The sequence below is a fragment of the Mus musculus genome, chromosome 8, assembly GCF_000001635.26.
Source record: "Mus musculus strain C57BL/6J chromosome 8, GRCm38.p6 C57BL/6J".
Lineage (NCBI taxonomy): Eukaryota > Metazoa > Chordata > Mammalia > Rodentia > Muridae > Mus > Mus musculus.
The window spans coordinates 72,723,022-72,739,721 of record NC_000074.6 but is presented as its reverse complement, the minus strand read 5'-3'; the positions used below and the strand labels follow the sequence as shown (position 1 = coordinate 72,739,721).

Genomic DNA, 16,700 nt, shown 5'->3' with positions numbered 1-16,700 from the left:
GAGTCATGACAGTGAAAAGGAGAATGAGCAGTTCACCACACCCATCCTTCCAATTCCCCCTCCTCCTCTCCTCATATCAAGTGAACCAGGAGAGCGAGCAGGCGAGTGATGGCCAGGTCAGCAGGAGATGGTGCTTTCCTACCAGACTAGGCTCTGGCCTCAGGCTCCCCTGCTGCTTGGGCCTCCACACCACTTCTGCCATGTGCGGGGAGAACCCACACATGGACAAGTACCTTGGCTGGCGCAGACACAGGGCGCAGGAGTGAAGGCCGAGAGCGTTTCTTGTTGTGTTCCAGACTCTTCTCCTCATTCTTCTGCCCACTGTTCATCTCGCACGACCCATTGCCTGTAAACTAAAGACACAAACACAGGAGGTGGTCAGATGGTGTACTGGCTGGCTTGACACAAACTAGAGTCATTGGAGGAAGGAGCCTCAGTTGAAAAATGCTTCCTATAAGATACAGCTGTAAGGCATTTTTTTTTTTTTTTTTTTTTTTTTTTTGGTTTTTGGTTTTTGGAGATAGGATTTCTCTGTGTAGCCTTGGCTATCCTGGAACTCACTCTGTAGACCAGGCTGGCCTCGAACTCGGAAATTCACCTGCCTCTGCCTCCCCAGTGCTGGGATTAAAGGCGTGTGCCACCACGCCCAGCTGTAAGGCATTTTCTTAATTAGTGGTTGATTGGGGAAGATCCCAGCCCATTGCAGGTGGTGCCATCCCTGGACTGGTGGTCCTGGGTTCTATGAGAAAGCAGGCTGAGCACGACACAGGGCACAAGCTAGTAAGCAGCACTCCTACAGCGCCTCTGCATCAGCTTCTGCCTCCAGTTTCCTGCCTTGTTTGAGTTCCTGCCCTGATTTGGTTGAATAAGCAGCAGCAATATGTAGGTATAAGCCCTTTCTCCCCAACTTGCCTTTTGACATGGTGTTCCATCATAGCAATAGAAACCCTATAGATAGACGGAGAAAAGCAGATGGCCACCTGTACATAGGCACTGCATTCTAGTTTGGCCTATAGCCCTAGAAGGCATTGTATACCATAGGCCAGGGTCTCTGTAGTGAGATCAGACTGAAGATGGTATTATTTTCTGGGAGAGACAGCAAGTGCACACATCACTGGTGAATATTGTACACAGCTTTGAGGAGGCTCCCCTGTGGCCTCAAGCGTAGAGTCAGAGGCTCAGGAGCGAGACAACTGTGTCCTGGTAAATTGAGTGTCTACAGATAAAAAAACATTCTAGGTAGGTAGGGGATAGGTAGCAGTACACAGCCTAGCAGCAAGAAGTAGTAGCTGATGTCATCCAGGTCACTGATGAGGGCCTTGGAGGAAGGTTTTGAAATTTTTTTGTCATAAATGACAGAATTGGGAGTGCTCTTGCTCTGTGGTGTATTGCAAGGAGGGGTGGCTGGAGTGAGGTTAAACCAACAGACAGGGCAGGTATGCTACTCCCGAAAACTAGGAAAGTCAGAGACTCTCTTAACACCCTGAATGGATATCAGTACCCAGTGCCTGCCACTCCACATCACCATGGGACCTAGACAGGCAGATACCATGTGAAGGATGTGCTCTTGGCTCTGACTGTGGGCAAAATGAAGTCACGGCGTACCCAGACAGAACAAACTGGTGGCAGCACAATGGTATATTGGATGGCTCTGTGCTGCTGTTGTGGCATGTATGTGCAATGCACAGAATAAAAAGAAAACAAAGAGCTGGGCGTGGTGGTGCACGCCTTTAATCCCAGCACTTGGGAGGCAGAGGCAGGCTGATTTCTGAGTTCAAGGCCAGCCTGGTCTACAGAGTGAGTTCCAGGGCAGCCAGGGCTACAGAGAAACCCTGTCTCAAAAAAATCAAAAAAAAAAAAAAAAGGAAATGAAAAACCCAAAGGGTTTTGAACCCAAAGATTCAACAGGAAGCCACTTGCTACTGTTTCACTCTGTAAAAGTGATGGAGCACACACTCAGAGCAGTGCTCTAAGGAGACCTTCTCAGAGGTCACCTCTGGAGGAGAGAAACTACTCTCTGAGGGAAAACATTTCTACAATACTAAAGGCCAATCCTTACGCTACAGGTAAGACAGATCCCCTAAATCCAACAGCCAGGCATGGTGGCACGCAGATATCATCTCAGCCCTCAGAAGGCTGAAGCAAGAAAAGTACCAGTTTGAACCAGTCTAAACTACAGACCGTCTCAAAAATAAATTAAATTAATTAAATTTTTAAAAAACCACCTCAATTAGTCAAAGATTTGAAACTGTCCCAGGACCCCAAGTAAGTAATGTAGTGTTCCAGGGGCTTCTTCACTGGGCTCCTTTTTGTCAGTTCAAACATCCAATTCTGAGGAGGCAGGTGGGGACAGGTAGCCCAGCAGATTGGCATGGGCCCTGCTCACAGTCTTCACTCTACTGTTCAATGTTCATCACCTAGACAAACTCCACATCAGGGCTGGGTTGACCAACTACTCACCAGGGCCTATCTCCAACTTGGCTATAACCATTCATTCTGTAAATCAGGTTTTATTGGTTTGCAGGCAGCCCATTCACTCTGTGAACTTTTAATGACAGCCAAACTTATTATTCATCCACTCAGTAAAACAGTTTTATTGACATACAGCCACACCCACTCATTCTACCAAGCTCTCCTGGCCCACAGCTGTGCCCATTACCAACCTGTGGTCATATCAAATTACCTATTTTCAAGCTACTTGAGCAGAGTTGAGTCTCTATACTGAGGCCACCAGGCCAATGTACAGGAAAACTCAGACCAACTGGTGCTCAACAGGTAGATTTAGTAAGGATACCAGTTTATCCCTGGCTTACACTGTGAAATCCCAAAGCTTATGAGATGGATAGCCCCTCTGCTTACATGCACAGAATAGCATTACTCACACTGTGCTAACTGCTGGTTGCAGTCTGCTGTGTTAGGGTTGGGGGCACTGTGGACGTCCAGTAATGACAGTGACTGAAAACAAGTGCAGGGAAGGAAGCCGCCTCTCTTCTGCAAGTTCCATGAATAGTGTGACTGCTGGTTCAGGAGCTGGCGGGTGTACGTGTGAGTGTGCGTGTATGTGTGTGTTTTCCAGATGGGGTTTCTCTGGCTGTCCTGGAACTTGCTCTGTAGACCAGGCTGGTCTCTAACAGGAGCTGCTTATTATGTGATTGTTAATATTGTTATGTCTCAACAAAGCCTAGGAAAAAGGGCTCACTGAGGTACCTATGTAACCACCAGTCTCTCAGCAAGGCTGACACTGCCCATGACAGAGTTCCGCTCCTTCCTGCACTTCTCACCCTGTGAATGCCCTCTTGGTCTCTGGGTTCCCAGGTACTCTACTCCCCACTCTCCCTTCATGCCCCTGTGCCTCACGGCCATGCTCAGCGGCCACGCCAGTCTCTTTTCATCCCATCTGGTAAGGACATGGCCACTCCCAGGAAGGGCTGAGCAGGTGGTTTACTGTACAGATGAGCGTGCACAGCCAGAGGCACCGGAAAGGTCCAAGCTGAACTCCACGAGGGAGGAGGGCATCACCATTAAGATCCAGGAGTGGAGCCAGGCAGGAGCCACAAGACCAAGAGATCAGGTGGCCAAAATGGTTACCTTATGTTGGGATCAGAAGCTGAGGGAGGGAAGTAGAATCCCAGTCCCTGGGAGGAAGAGGTTTAGGGGACAGGGCAGAGTGACAAGTGATGGGAGGAGCCAGTACTCTGTAACAGTCAGTACTCACCAGCTGAGACTGGTGGCCAGCTAATAGGCATCTCAGTTAGCCATTTGTCCCAAGTTTCTTTGAGACCTAACAATTACTACTTTGAGACAGTGTCTTATTATGTAGTCTTGGGTAGCCTGGAATGAACAGATATCCACCTGCCTTTGCCTCTAGAGTACAGGAACTAAAAAGGTTTGTACTATCACCCTGGTCCAGCAGACAACCTGCTTTGTTTTTCTGGTTTTCCTGTGGGCTAGGATAGAAGCAGGACTTCAAAGATATGTGTGCTGCCTGCAAGCCCTCAGAGCACCAGGTCCACCACTGCGGAAAACAAGGGAGCCCCTGCACCCCAGAACTCCCTTGGACCTCAAAGTCTACTGTCGTCCTCTCACCCCCATCAGGGGTAGACGAGGGAAGGGCAGTGGAGGATGACACAGGCTATCAATTCCAAGGGGTGCTGGGAATTGATTTGTGTGTGTGTGTGTGTGTGTGTGTGTGCAACAGCCACAGCTGGTTGGAAGTCAGAGGACAACTTGGGAGAGTAAGTTTTGCCCTTTCACTCATATGTCTTGGGGTCACACTCAGATCCTGTCACTGTACCCCCTGAGCCATGCTGTTGACCTTGGCCTGGTTTTGGTCTTGTCCGGTGTTTTTGCCCTGGCAAAACAATGATTCCAGCATTCAGGAAGCCCAAGCAGGAGATCACATGTTGAAGGAAGCCTGAGCTACAGTGAGAGCCAATCTCAGAGAGAAAACAAACGAAAAAACCATGTGCAATTATCAGAGGTCTGGAAAGCTGCACAGTCTGACAAAGAAGCAGGAAGTGGAGGATGCTGGCTTCCTGCTCGTCAACTCACTGCAAAGGCTGAAATGGCAATGGCAGGCCTGAATTCACACAGACCGACAGGTGGCAACAGGCACCACAAGCAACACAGGTGCTATACTGCCAAGACCCAGACCAGCATGGCAGGCTCAACAGCTGTGCTAGACAAGTGGATCATTCCCATAGACAAAACACAGCTCAACGGCTAAAACTGTAAGAAAATAAGGAAAATCTCATGACCTAATTGTTCAGCAACAGTTTCTAAAGTTTAACACTAAGAGTGATGTGAAGAAAAAATTAATCACAATCTAAAAATTTTGTGCATCAAAACCACAAACAAAACAGGAAAAAGGTGACAGGAGATGGAGGTGAGAATCTGCAGGTCACACATTTTAAGGAGCTCATGGGAACATAGCAAGGACATGGCTGTAGAGACAGGACTCGACTGCAGAGACAGGCGGTTCAATGGTTAGGAGCACTGGCTGCTCTTGCAGAGGGCCTGGAATCAGGTCCCAGGACCCACATGACAGCTTACAACTACTGGTAAACTCCAGCTCCAGGGGTGTGACGCCCTCTTCTGGTCTCCATAGGCATCTGCATGTATATGGTACACAAAACTCATACAGACAAAACATGTACACACAAATAGTAATAAATAATCTATCTTAAAATCCAGTCAGTACACAAACATGACACTCAACAGAATCAATGAGCACTAGGGAAATGCAGTCAAAACTGACAAACATCTCTGACAAAACAACTGAACATAGAATGGAAAGTCAAGTATTGGCAGGACTCAGGAAATGGAGCCACTGCTACAGAAAGCACAAGTTCCTCAGAAAGTTAAATGAAACTACCATGTTATCTGGGGAGCCTATGGAGGCTGATCCAGAGCTGAGCAGGCGTCCAAACAATCACTTGTACACAGTCTGTTCATTCCCAAAGCAAACCACCCCATGTCCACAACACAAGTGGGTGAAATGGAAAAAACCACACTTGGGAACATTACTACTCAGCCACTGACAAACACAAGGGAACACTAGCAAAGGCTAAATACACAGACCCTAGTGACAAGTGTCCAGAGCAGGCAAATCCAGACAGGAAGCAGGTCGGAGGCTGGGGATGGACAGGGTGAGTGCTGATGGAGACCAGGTTTCTTTTTAGAAACGTAACCTGTAAGGACTGAAAGTGACAGTTGTCCTAATTTAATTGTTAAGTAGATTTCATGGCATTGAACGGTACCTTTTTTTTTTTTTTTTAAAGACATGGTTGTGTAGTCCTGAGTACTCTGGAATTAGCTATGTCAATCAGGCTGTCCTCAAACTCTGAAATTAGCTGGCTCTGCCTCCCAGTGTTGGCCACTACCACCACCTGGCCCAGAATTATGTACTTTACAGTGGTGAACTTTATGGTGTACTTTAAGGTTCATGAATTTCATCTCTACTTTTCAAAAAAGACTAATATGCATATAAAAGAAGACACAGAAAAGGCACCTCTGGCAGGCCTCAGGCCATTGGGAGGAAGTGGGGAGCCAAGTGCAGTCTGGTCCCAGGCACCTATACAAGCCTGGAGCACTGTCCTCAAATTGGCTTCCCTGGCTCCGTGTAAAGACATCCATACTCCCACAATACCATAGTCACAGTGTGTAAGACAGGCTCAGCAGACTCTAGCTCTGTACATATCTTTCGGGCAGGATCCTGGACACTTGGCACTCACCAGGGACCGCTTTGCCTCAGGCAGGAACTGTCCGAACTCTGACAGCAGGTCCTCCTGACCACGGAAAAGATTGGCCACCTCTGTGAAAACCTCCTCCTCAGACATGCCACGGAATGGACGGCCCTTAGTGTGCAGCTGTTCCTTCTGCAAGTGGAAAAAGAAAAAAGGGTGAGCAGGGCCCAGGTCAGGCATGGGCGGGCAGGTATGGGCAGTTGTGCAGACATCAGCCTTGTGCCTAGACTATGAATGTGTTCTGCTTTCAGTGGTCTGAGCCCTGCCATACTGTATGGGGAGGGTACGATGGGTTTCAGAGCAATGGGAAGAGCAGCGCACCACATAGGAGAAAAATCCGCTGCCCTTCCAAAGGGGAAGCCATGCTTGCTGGACCAGGGGACAGGTGAAGAGCAGAGAATGGTTCCCGGTGCGTCACTAGACAGAGGTTAGGGAGAGCCAAAGTGTGGGAGGCAGGCAAACCTAGAGCTGAAGGCAACAGAAAGGGCCAGAGGCTGGGGACAGGGATGCAGAATCCAGCTGGACTTTAGCAACAGCATGAGAGAACACACCTTGCGACCTCAGCATTACAGAAGACTTTGGCAGGAGAACAGCCAGCAGTAGGCTAGGCTGAGTTTTAGGCTGAGACACTGTTCTTTAAAAAAAACAAAAATTTACAAAGCAAAAGGACTTTGGTAGAAATATGCTGCATTACACTCAATGTCGTGGTCAAGAGAGAAGAGGAGCCACATGCTCACAACTTGATAGCAGCCACTGTAGCTCACTGCCTGCTTCAGGAAGGGAAGCTATGTTGTTTGATTTTTGGTTTTCTGAATAGTGTTAGAGAATGAACTGAGGCCTCAAACATGCTCACTAACCCTGTGAATGGCACCCTCAGCTCCCAGGAAAAGGCCTCTGTGTTTGTAGAGCCTACTAAGGGACGGACGGGGAAGAAGAACCCTAGCACCTATTTTCCCAAACAGGAGCCAGAACTAAAAGCAGCCCCACAGTGGAGAATCCATGTCTATTACAAAAGAACATCCCCAACAGACTTGGTTGGTTTTAAGGATCTCATGGTGACTCAGAAGAGCGTAGGCTCACTGTGTGGTCCAAGATGCACTTGGACTTAACAGCAACCCTCCTGGCTTAGCATTCTGAATTCTGGATAAAGGTATGTGCCACCACATCTGGCTTCAAACCACTGTTTAAAAAGCACAACTTAAGACTGGTTCATGGTGGCACATGCCTTTAACCCCAGCACTCAAGAGGCATAGGCAGGCAGATCTCTGAGTTCAAGGCCAACCTGGTCTATAGAGTGAGTTCCAGGACAGCCAGGGCTACACAGAGAAACCTTGATTTTGTTTGTTTTGTTTTTTAGGGAGGAAAGAAAACAAAAAACAAACAAAACAAAAAGGGGTGGCCAACTCTCCATGCCCAGGGACATAGGCAAAGCTGAGACTCTAGCACAGAGGTACAAAATCCTTGAGCTGATCTTGCCATAGGAATTGGCAGAGTGCATATACCTTGGCTGTGGCCTGCACTCTGGGCATGTCCACCAAGCTTCCTTAAGCCACTACCAGCCAGCACAGCAGCCTCAGCAGGGTTGCCACACAAGAAGGCTAAGGCTAAGGAGCTTATGGTGTTTGCTTGTGGTAGGACGTGCCTCAGACACAGTCTGGTAGCAAACTGCACCCAGCTGGCTGATTTGCCCCCAAGAATACAAAACCATACCAGTATCCCACATCTGTGCCCTCCCTGAAGGTACTGCTATGCTGGTACAATGTCACTGCCTGAGGGTTCCACATCCACATAACACAGCTGCTTCCCCAGCACATTAACATTAATAGAGCTGTGCTGTCAAATGTGGACCATTATTAGGGTTAGTAGTAGCTGTTGAGTGGTTCATAAAGTTTCCTGTATGAGAATCAGAGCTGTGTATTTTGACCCCTGGACCTCTCAGGGGCTGTGCCCAGCATTCTTTCTCACTGCTACTGCACCAGTGGCTGGCCTACAAACCTCTCAACCAGAACCCTTTTTCTACCTCAACCTACTCCTGAACCCCAGAACCATACTGATCACTGGGGGTGCGATGTGGCTAAGGAAAGCTACGGAGAGAGTCTGGCCGGGTTGTGGTATGCATAAGAGTGTAGCTAGTTTGTGAGGACCTGGACTCCACTCTCATCTCCTAATGCCAAACAATGCCGTGGGCTAGGCCTCACCTGGTAGGTGTGTAGGATCTCCAGGAAGGACCTGTAGATCTCAGGGTGGTCCAGAAAGCGGGTCTTGATCTTGTTCACATAGCTGATAGCATTGTTGAACTCCACAGAGTCAGACTCCAGGGGCACCTGGCCTCTGTCCTCCTTGTAGGACATCTGCTTGAAGTCCTCCCCACAGTCACCATGGCTATGGGAGTTGTCCTGTGGAATAGACGCAGTGAGTGGCATGGGGTGGCCAGGAGATAGATGATGCACCGTTATTGTCTGCTGAAAAGTATTGTTTCTGTAACTCCTATGCACCCCTGGGAGTCAAGTACTTCTTCCCTCTGGAGTCTCCCTAGATCTCCGAGCACTGAGGCTAGAATTGCAGTTTCACAAAGCCTACCCCTGTATTCCTGAGACTAGATATCTCTATGAGGCTTCAACTCTGACCAACCTCCTACCTAAGCCTCAGTCAGAGGTTTGCTCCAGCAAGTCCTTTCCACTCTAAGATTAGCATGCAGAGGGAAAGTCACAGATCCTGGAAGCTAAATCTTATCGGAGCTCTGTGCAGGGTTATGGGTAACATCCCGTATCTTAGCAAGACTGTTCTAAGGTGGAAACAGGGTCTTCTACCTTCAAGGAAGTATCACTGTGTATATATGCATCTAGCCACAGCTAGCTCAGGGCTAAGCCCCAAGACAACTTAAGTGAGGGCATCAGTCATCAGAGCATACTGTGCACATTTTTCTCCAGCTGTAGACACAAACAGGTCTCCTTGGAATCCTGCTTGGCAGGGGGTTGGGGGATGTAGTCCAGGTGAGAGTGCTCAACCCAAGCCAGCAGCTCTGCAGGAGCCCTGCTGGAGGGAACCCAGTGGGAATGGAGCCTTGAGGGAGGGAATGGAGTCATGAGGAGGGAATGGAGTCATGAGGGAGGAAATGGAGCCCTGTGGGAGGGAATGGGGCCCTGAGGGAGGGAATGGGACCCTGTGGGAGGGAATGGAGCCCTGAGGGAGAGAATGGAGTCATGAGGGAGGGAACAGAGCCCTGAGGGAGGGTATGGGGCCCTGAGGGAGGGACCAGCAGCTGGACTTCCCAATTGGAACCATCCCACACTTCTCTACTGTCACTATCCCTCAGCTCATGGTTCTAGTCAGATGACATCCATGCTCACCGTGATCTTCCAGAACCATCTTTTAGTAACTCTGAACAACTGTCCTGTTCTCCCTAGCAGCTCCCTCTTCTAGGCAACAGGCTCACACAAGGCAACTGAGTGGTTGCATAGACAATAGGTAATTTTCCTCAAGAGGTTGGAGGAAAGTATGGAGTGAGGTGCTAGCAGCAAGGGCTCAGGCTCCTAAGGGAAGGCTTGTACTATGTCCTCAAAATTTCTTAAAAGAGTGCCAGCAGCTGGGTGGTGGTACATACCTCTAATCCTAGCACTAGGGAAGCAGAATTCAAGGCAGCCTGATCTACAGAGTGAGTTCTAGAACAGCCAAGGCAACACAGAGAAGAAACCTTGTCTCAAAAAAACATACATCAAGGGCAGGCATGCGCCACCACGCCTTTAAATCACAGCACTTGGGAGGCAGAGGCAGGCGGATTTCTGAGTTCGAGGCCAGCCTGGTCTACAGAGTGAGTTCCAGGACAGCCAGGGCTACACAGAGAAACCCTGTCTCAAAAACAAACAAACAAACAAACCAAAAAAAAAAAAAAATATATATATATATATACATTAAAAATTTTTTTAATTAAATTTTAAAATGTCAGCAATATTTAATTAGGGCCCATACAATAGGCCTCATCTGGTCCATGTTTTCTCAGTCAAGGTCCTATTTCCAAATATTTCCCTTAGTATCCAAGGGACCCTTGGTATTCCAGGGCCCTCCTCCAGAGAATGCAAATGCAGATGTGCTCAGCTTCCCACAGCATACACCATCTCCAGGAGTTTCACACCAATACAATGTCAATAGTTCCACCTTGGGAACTAGGTAATAACGATTACATACAACACAAGCGCAGACCGGGGTGGGGTGGGGCTCAGACACAGAGCACCCAACCAGTCCCCTAAGCTACCCTGTATGCTCAGCACACATGTACATTCCCTTAAATGTCTGATCTGTGCCAGATCTGCAGGTATAGAACTTAAGGATCAAAGGCCAACTAGTGGTCTTCTCAGGAACTGGGGCCAATCCTCAACACATAACTAGGAGGCAGAACTAAGCTACAACAGTGGACACACAAAGTGTTAAAAGCCAAAGCTGAGGACATGGACACTGACTACAAATGTGGGCTAAGACTGAGGAACCTGACTGCTCATTCAAGGTCACAGGGTCTGTGTTTGCCCTTGGCAAGCCTAGGGACTCGCCAGCCATTCAGGGACATGCCCCAGCACTGTATGATCTCTCTGGTTCCCTGAATAAGCCAGCATCCTTACACAGAGAGCCAGCCCTCTAGCCTCTGCAGAAGGCACTAGATGGTGATAAAGACAGTTACTATGGCAACAGCCATAGTAACCAATAATCCAACAGAGAATTTTCCTATGGTCCAACAATCACATTCCTACAAGCAGATCCAAAAATTGGAAAGGACTCACACACCAACATTCAATGAAGCACCACTCACAAAAGCCAACAAAAGGTAGAAACTACTCAAAATCCCCAGACAATGAGACATAGTCTATCCAGTGGAACATTATTAGGCAAGAAAAGAAACACTGACACATACTATGGTGTGAGTGACTAATGAAATGGCCACAAGAGGGAATATACAGACAAGAAGTAGATGAGTGCTTGGCAGTGTCTGTTCCTGGGGTGATAGAATGTTCTGGAATTAGCGTTGATGCTTGTACAACCTATTGTAATCTTAGGAAAATATAAAAACCACCACTACACAGCCTACAAGCTATAGCAGATAAGCCCTGCTGGAACTTTCTATAATAGCTCCAGCCTTTTCCCTGCCTCCACTTAGGGTGACTTGTTTACATAGCTAACACTCACACTCAGCCTCACATCTGCCCAGAACCATGCAGCTCTCCTAGATATTCAGGAACTTAAATGAGCAAACAGCCAGCCCCAGCTGCCAGCGCCTCATGGCTCTGCCTCTACCAGAAGGGCCAACCTGAACCACTGGCACACCTTATTTCACTGATCCCCTCCTGGGTCCTGTCCTTCGCAAACTCTCAGGGGTCTGTGGATCAGCTGATTCCTGGCCATACAGTGTCCTGTAAGCCTGCCTCTCAGCTTCCGCCAGCCCTACTCTACTTTACAGACAACCCTCCTAATGGCCCCATCCCTCCAAGGTCCTTCCTTACTTGGGTCCAGCTCCCACTAAGTCCCTGCTATCAACGTTGGAAGTCCTACAACCAAACCCCAAATGAAAGAGAGGGCCAGCATCCAAGGACGTGGTAGTTTGGAATTCATCAGGCCCAAGACACTACCTGTCATTGTCAAAAACTGACCAAGCCTCCCCAAAGAGTGTGGTAAAGGGTCAGCCTCCTGTGAGTATGCGAGACCAAGAAGGACCTACTCTGTCCCCAGGAGCTAGGTGTCCCATCCTCACTTTTCCACTGACAGCTGGTTTCCTACTCCTCCCCAAACACAGCTCAGTGACCCAGGAAAAGGTCCTGCTTCCCCTGAAGAGCTTGGTCAGAAGAGCAGCAGCAACACAAGGAAGTCACATTTCTCCCACCTCTGAGTGCCAGTGGGGATTCTGAGGAAACAGCTCCCAGGATGCTTGCTGAGGGAGAAACAACAGCAGGTGAATGTGCTCCAAGCCTCCCGCTTGTGGCTGGGCATGGTTATCTGGCCCCTCCCTTCACAGGAGGCAGGTAAGATAGGGTCTTACTCTGTAGGCCACGCTTGGCTCTGAACTCATACCATCTCCTGAGTGCTGAAATGACACCTTGAATCAAAGCACCCAGCTCAGCTTGACCCTCTGTGTTGTCAACTGGGGCCCTGGTGCTTGTTACCTGGCTTTCAGCTGCTACAGCAAGGGCACAGGTGTCATGGTAGAGGACAGAATTCCTCTCAAGAAAGAATGAATGAAAGGCTCAGAAACCCTGCTACAGGCATCCCAACAGCTGGAGACTCCCTCAACACCTTTGTCAGCACATAAGGGAACAGTGTTCAAATGTGGCTGTCAAGGGAGGAAGGGAGGGAGGGAGGAAGAGAGAGAGGAAGGGAGGAAGGGCACTGCATTTCAAAAACTGAAGCTAGGATGCTAAGAAAGTAGGTGCCTATCACCCCAGTGCTCTGGAACCTAAAGCAGGAGAATGTCTAGTTCCAGAGCCAGGCTGGGCTACAGAGACCATGTCTCAAATAAGGAAAACAGCAAAATAGAAAAATGACTGAAAGACTGGAAATCAGCAGGATGCTGACATGTGGTAAAGTTTGGAATCCCGACTTAGAAAGCAATAAACACCTGAGTCAGAATCCCGGGTGAGCAGTTCATTCTCTGTCACCAAGATTAAGGGGCTCCAGAGTACCCTGAAGGAATGTGACTCAGGACAGGCACAGGTGCCCTGTTCATGGATCTAAGACCATCTTGGTCATCCTTTCTGTAAGCACAGGGGCCCCTTGGTCATCTAAGTCACCTATGAAGGGAACAGCCCGCCCCCATGACTCAGACTCCACTTCCTACCAGCTACCACTACCCACAACTTAGCTTTCTAGTGAGTGGCATCCTGAGTTCTTATATCATGCATGCCCCAGGAACTGCTCTTTGCTCTTGACACAGCTCACACTGCCTTGTATCACACAGAATCCAGAAGCTCCTTCTGTTAAGGCCCTGGTGGTCACAGTTCCTGAGTTCCAGGTACAGGTGGAAAATGGAAGACTGTGAAAACTCAGTGGCATGTGCTTCCAGGAGTCCCCTCTGAAAACTGGGCAGCGCTGGGCTTCATGAGGCATGCAGATGGGCACAGCAGGCAGAACTTATTCAGGAGCCACTTGGAGGGCCTGTGAGGCCACACTACCCTTCCAGAGTCCCTCTCCAACCTCACTGAAAGCCTGTGGTGGCAGCTCTCATGTGATCCTAGCATTGGGAAGACTAAGGAATGAGGATGAGGTTCAGACTGTCTAAGCTAAGGTGAGAGTAGCAACGTGGAGAACTACAGACAGCAGGCTGCAGAGCCCAACCTGAGCTGAGAAAAGAGCATTTGACAATCCTATGACACAGTGAAAGAAACACTTATTCCCATGCACATAGCTCAACTATCTCGACTTTACTGGTGGCCTGAGATCAATGGAAGCCATAAGATGGCAGTGCATACGTACTTGGCCTGGTAGACTTATTGGGAAAGCCTGGAGGCCAGACCTCAGTGACTAGTGATTCAATGATCCTGAAATCTCCTCCCAAACGCCCACCCCCACCTGCTGGGGACTAAACCCAGGACTTTGCCCGTGCTAAGTGTACTATTCCACACTGAACCACACCCCAGCCACTATACTTGATGGGACGAAAAGGCTGTCTCTGTGTTTGTCTGGTCATGCACTAGAGAACCTAGAAAAAGAATAGGTTGTACAAAGGCTTCCAGCAACATCACAAATGCCTAGCTGTGCTCCCTGTGGGTGCGACTCTCGAGGTCCACATCACTCAAGCGAAGCCTACCTGGCTGCTCAGCGGCGACTGGATGTTCAGCTTGCCGTTCTTGGGAATGTCTATACGGTATCCAAGCGGAAGGAAAGCATTAAACCCCACGATGAGGTCAGGGTGCTCATGGAAGAGCTGGGACACACGCCTGATCACACCAGGAGTGTCGATGCTGGAAAAAAGAAACACAAGTGGGCAAGAGTCCTAAGAGTGAACTCCCCCAGATGCCCTCGAGATCACCTCAGCCCAGGCTTAGTTGACGGCGAAGACTCTGAAAATGGGCCCCACCATGTTGTTTTGTTTGTTCCCTTAGAGACAGGGTTTCTCTGTATAGCCCTGATGACCTCCATATGCTTGCCTCTGCCTGAGATTAAAGGTATGCACCACTATGCCCAACTGAACAAATGGGCCCCACCATGTAAAATCACCTGTGGCTAGGTCTAGCAAGAACTATAACTAGACATAACTATATACATGATAGTTTTGTGTGTGTGTGTGTGTGTGATGTATATAACACACTACATAACTATATTTCCAGGCCATTTGAGCTCCTGGGCCCAATTCTGAAGATGTCTCAAGAGTTAGGTGCTGGGCTGAGACTCAACAGGACACAGTTCTCCAAGCAATGTGAGAAATTCCCTCATATTTTATGAATTAGGGAAAGGTAAGGATACACTTTCATTTTTTTACTAAAGGAAGTGTTTAAACACCAGAGCCTTCAAGTTAGGGGACTGGTAAAGTTGAAATGACATGAGGGTCTTCTTCTGGCTTCAGTACCCTGAATATCCACAAGAAACCAGCCCAGGCCGTCTACACTTCCTGAGAGCAGACAGGCAGGTCAGTACCAAGATCTGTGGGAAGCGGTCTGACTGACAGCCTGGGTTCTAGCTCCACCCACCTGTCACTAGGATGAGTCCCTTACCTAAACCAAGCCACACCTCCCAGAAGATTCTAGAAGACACGGACATTAACTCAGAAACAACCCAATACGCCTAACTGCTCTGTGTCTACAAAACAGTTCCTGTTCATACCACACTGGTTCCAGATTAGTAAGTGCTATTGAAAAGCATCGTAGGGACAAGAGCTAAGAGATCATAAGTAATATTTTCCTGCAGTATTAACAAAAAATGCTTCCCCAAACAATCAAAATCTGTACCCCATTTATTTTCTGTATTTGGGCATGTACCACAGATCTCAAGGGCAGGTCAACAACTTGTAGGAGTTAATTCTCATCTCTCTAGGGCTGAAACTCGGGTGGTCAGGCTTGGTGGCTGGCACTGCTACCCTCTGGGACATCTTACCCACCCCCAAATCAACATTTTAAATAAAGACTACACCCAACACTCCCTGTTCAGGCCTCGATTCCCCAATTCCTTCACCCCTTCCAGGAATCCCATCAGTTCCTCAGAACCACCTCATCTTGCGACTGTTTTAGAAGAGATTCCCAGGGCCCTCCAATCCTGTGCATGATTAACAGCTGAGGAGACACAGTGTAGTTGGTTTGGGGGTTAGAGGGCTCAGCCCCCAGCTCCTGGGTGTACAAGGCCCTGCAGATTACCTCTGGCTTTTGAACTCCTTCATGATCTCCAGGAAGCCGTTGTAGGTGGCAGGGTCACTGCCAAAGCGGATCTTCACCTGGTCGAGGTAGGTGAGAGCGTCCTCCACCTGTGGGGAACAAGAAGGCCAGAGGTGGGCCAGGGTCGCGCGATGCAGTGACTGATGGCTGGAAGGCCAGGGATAGAAGAGGGGTGGCACGGGGCAGCAGAGGGCCGCGAGGATAACTGCGGTGTTACTGGGAGGGCCGACGTCCGACTAGAAGGACCGAGAGCCTGCGGGTAGGACCAAGAGCCTGCGGGTAGTCCCGAGAGCCTGCGGGTAGTCCCGAGGGGCCTCGAGGAGTTCCGGGTTGGACCGAGGACCGGCGGGGACGACCGAAGGGTCTCGAGGAGGACGCGAAATCCCTTGGAAGACCGAGGGGCGTAAAAGGGAAACTACGGGCCAACTAGGAGGATCGAAGGTTTTCGGGGTGCACCGAAGGGTCCCGGGGATGACAGGGATCGCAGGAATGACTGAGAGATGTCGAGAAAGACCTCTGTATCTCTGAGAAGTCCGAGGAGCGGCGGAAATGAATTGTTAGGGGGAAACCGAGGGGCTGCCGCGAAGACCGAAGGATTCCGCGGAAGGGGTGTGGGGTCCCCGGGCCCGGCTGCGCAGAGAGGAGGCCAAGGCGGGGCCGCACGGCGGGGCGCCATCCCCGCGGGGGTCCGAGTCCCCAGGAAGAGGCTAAGGACATCACTCACGTGCACCGGCAGCTTCTCGTGCCCTCCGGAGCCCGAACGACCCCAGCGGGAGCCACCGAATCCCCGGCCCGCGGAGCCTCCGCTGCCTGCATGCGCCATGTTGGAAGTCAGAGCCGCTTCTGCCCCGCCTCCGCCTGAGCCCTGGTCGCGCTTGCGCGGGCCCCGCCTCCTAGGGGGTGGAGACTCGTGGCGTCAAATAGGGGAGTGTCCACATAAGGGCCTTGCTGGACGGGGCGGGAGGTCTTTCTCAACTTATGTGCCCTGGGGGTCTGTGGCCACCTGGAAGGCCTAAAGTGTTTTTTGATTTGTTTTGTTGGAGGGAAAGAAAGTAAAGCAAAGTTGAAGAATATTTCAAAACGCATTAATTCTATAAACTTCACATTTCAG

General features: G+C 49.6%; 1 protein-coding gene across 3 annotated transcripts in view; it reads right to left on the bottom strand.

The window, feature by feature from the left end:
* Positions 1-16,452, bottom strand: part of Sin3b (transcriptional regulator, SIN3B (yeast)) — a 34,934-nt gene extending 18,482 nt beyond the window's left edge. For 2 of the 3 annotated variants that reach the window (NM_009188.4, NM_001113248.2), the window contains exons 1-6: positions 16,314-16,452; positions 15,572-15,678; positions 14,032-14,185; positions 8,444-8,641; positions 6,234-6,377; positions 234-353 (exon numbers count right to left, since the gene is read on the bottom strand). In NM_009188.4, the coding sequence (NP_033214.2) occupies positions 234-353; positions 6,234-6,377; positions 8,444-8,641; positions 14,032-14,185; positions 15,572-15,678; positions 16,314-16,412 (822 nt within the window). In that variant the 5' untranslated portion in view covers positions 16,413-16,452. Of the gene's footprint in view, positions 1-233; positions 354-6,233; positions 6,378-8,443; positions 8,642-14,031; positions 14,186-15,571; positions 15,679-16,103; positions 16,281-16,313 lie in introns of those variants that run through there. The other variant, XM_006530789.2, reaches the window with a different exon arrangement.
* Positions 16,453-16,700: the final 248 nt, after the last annotated feature.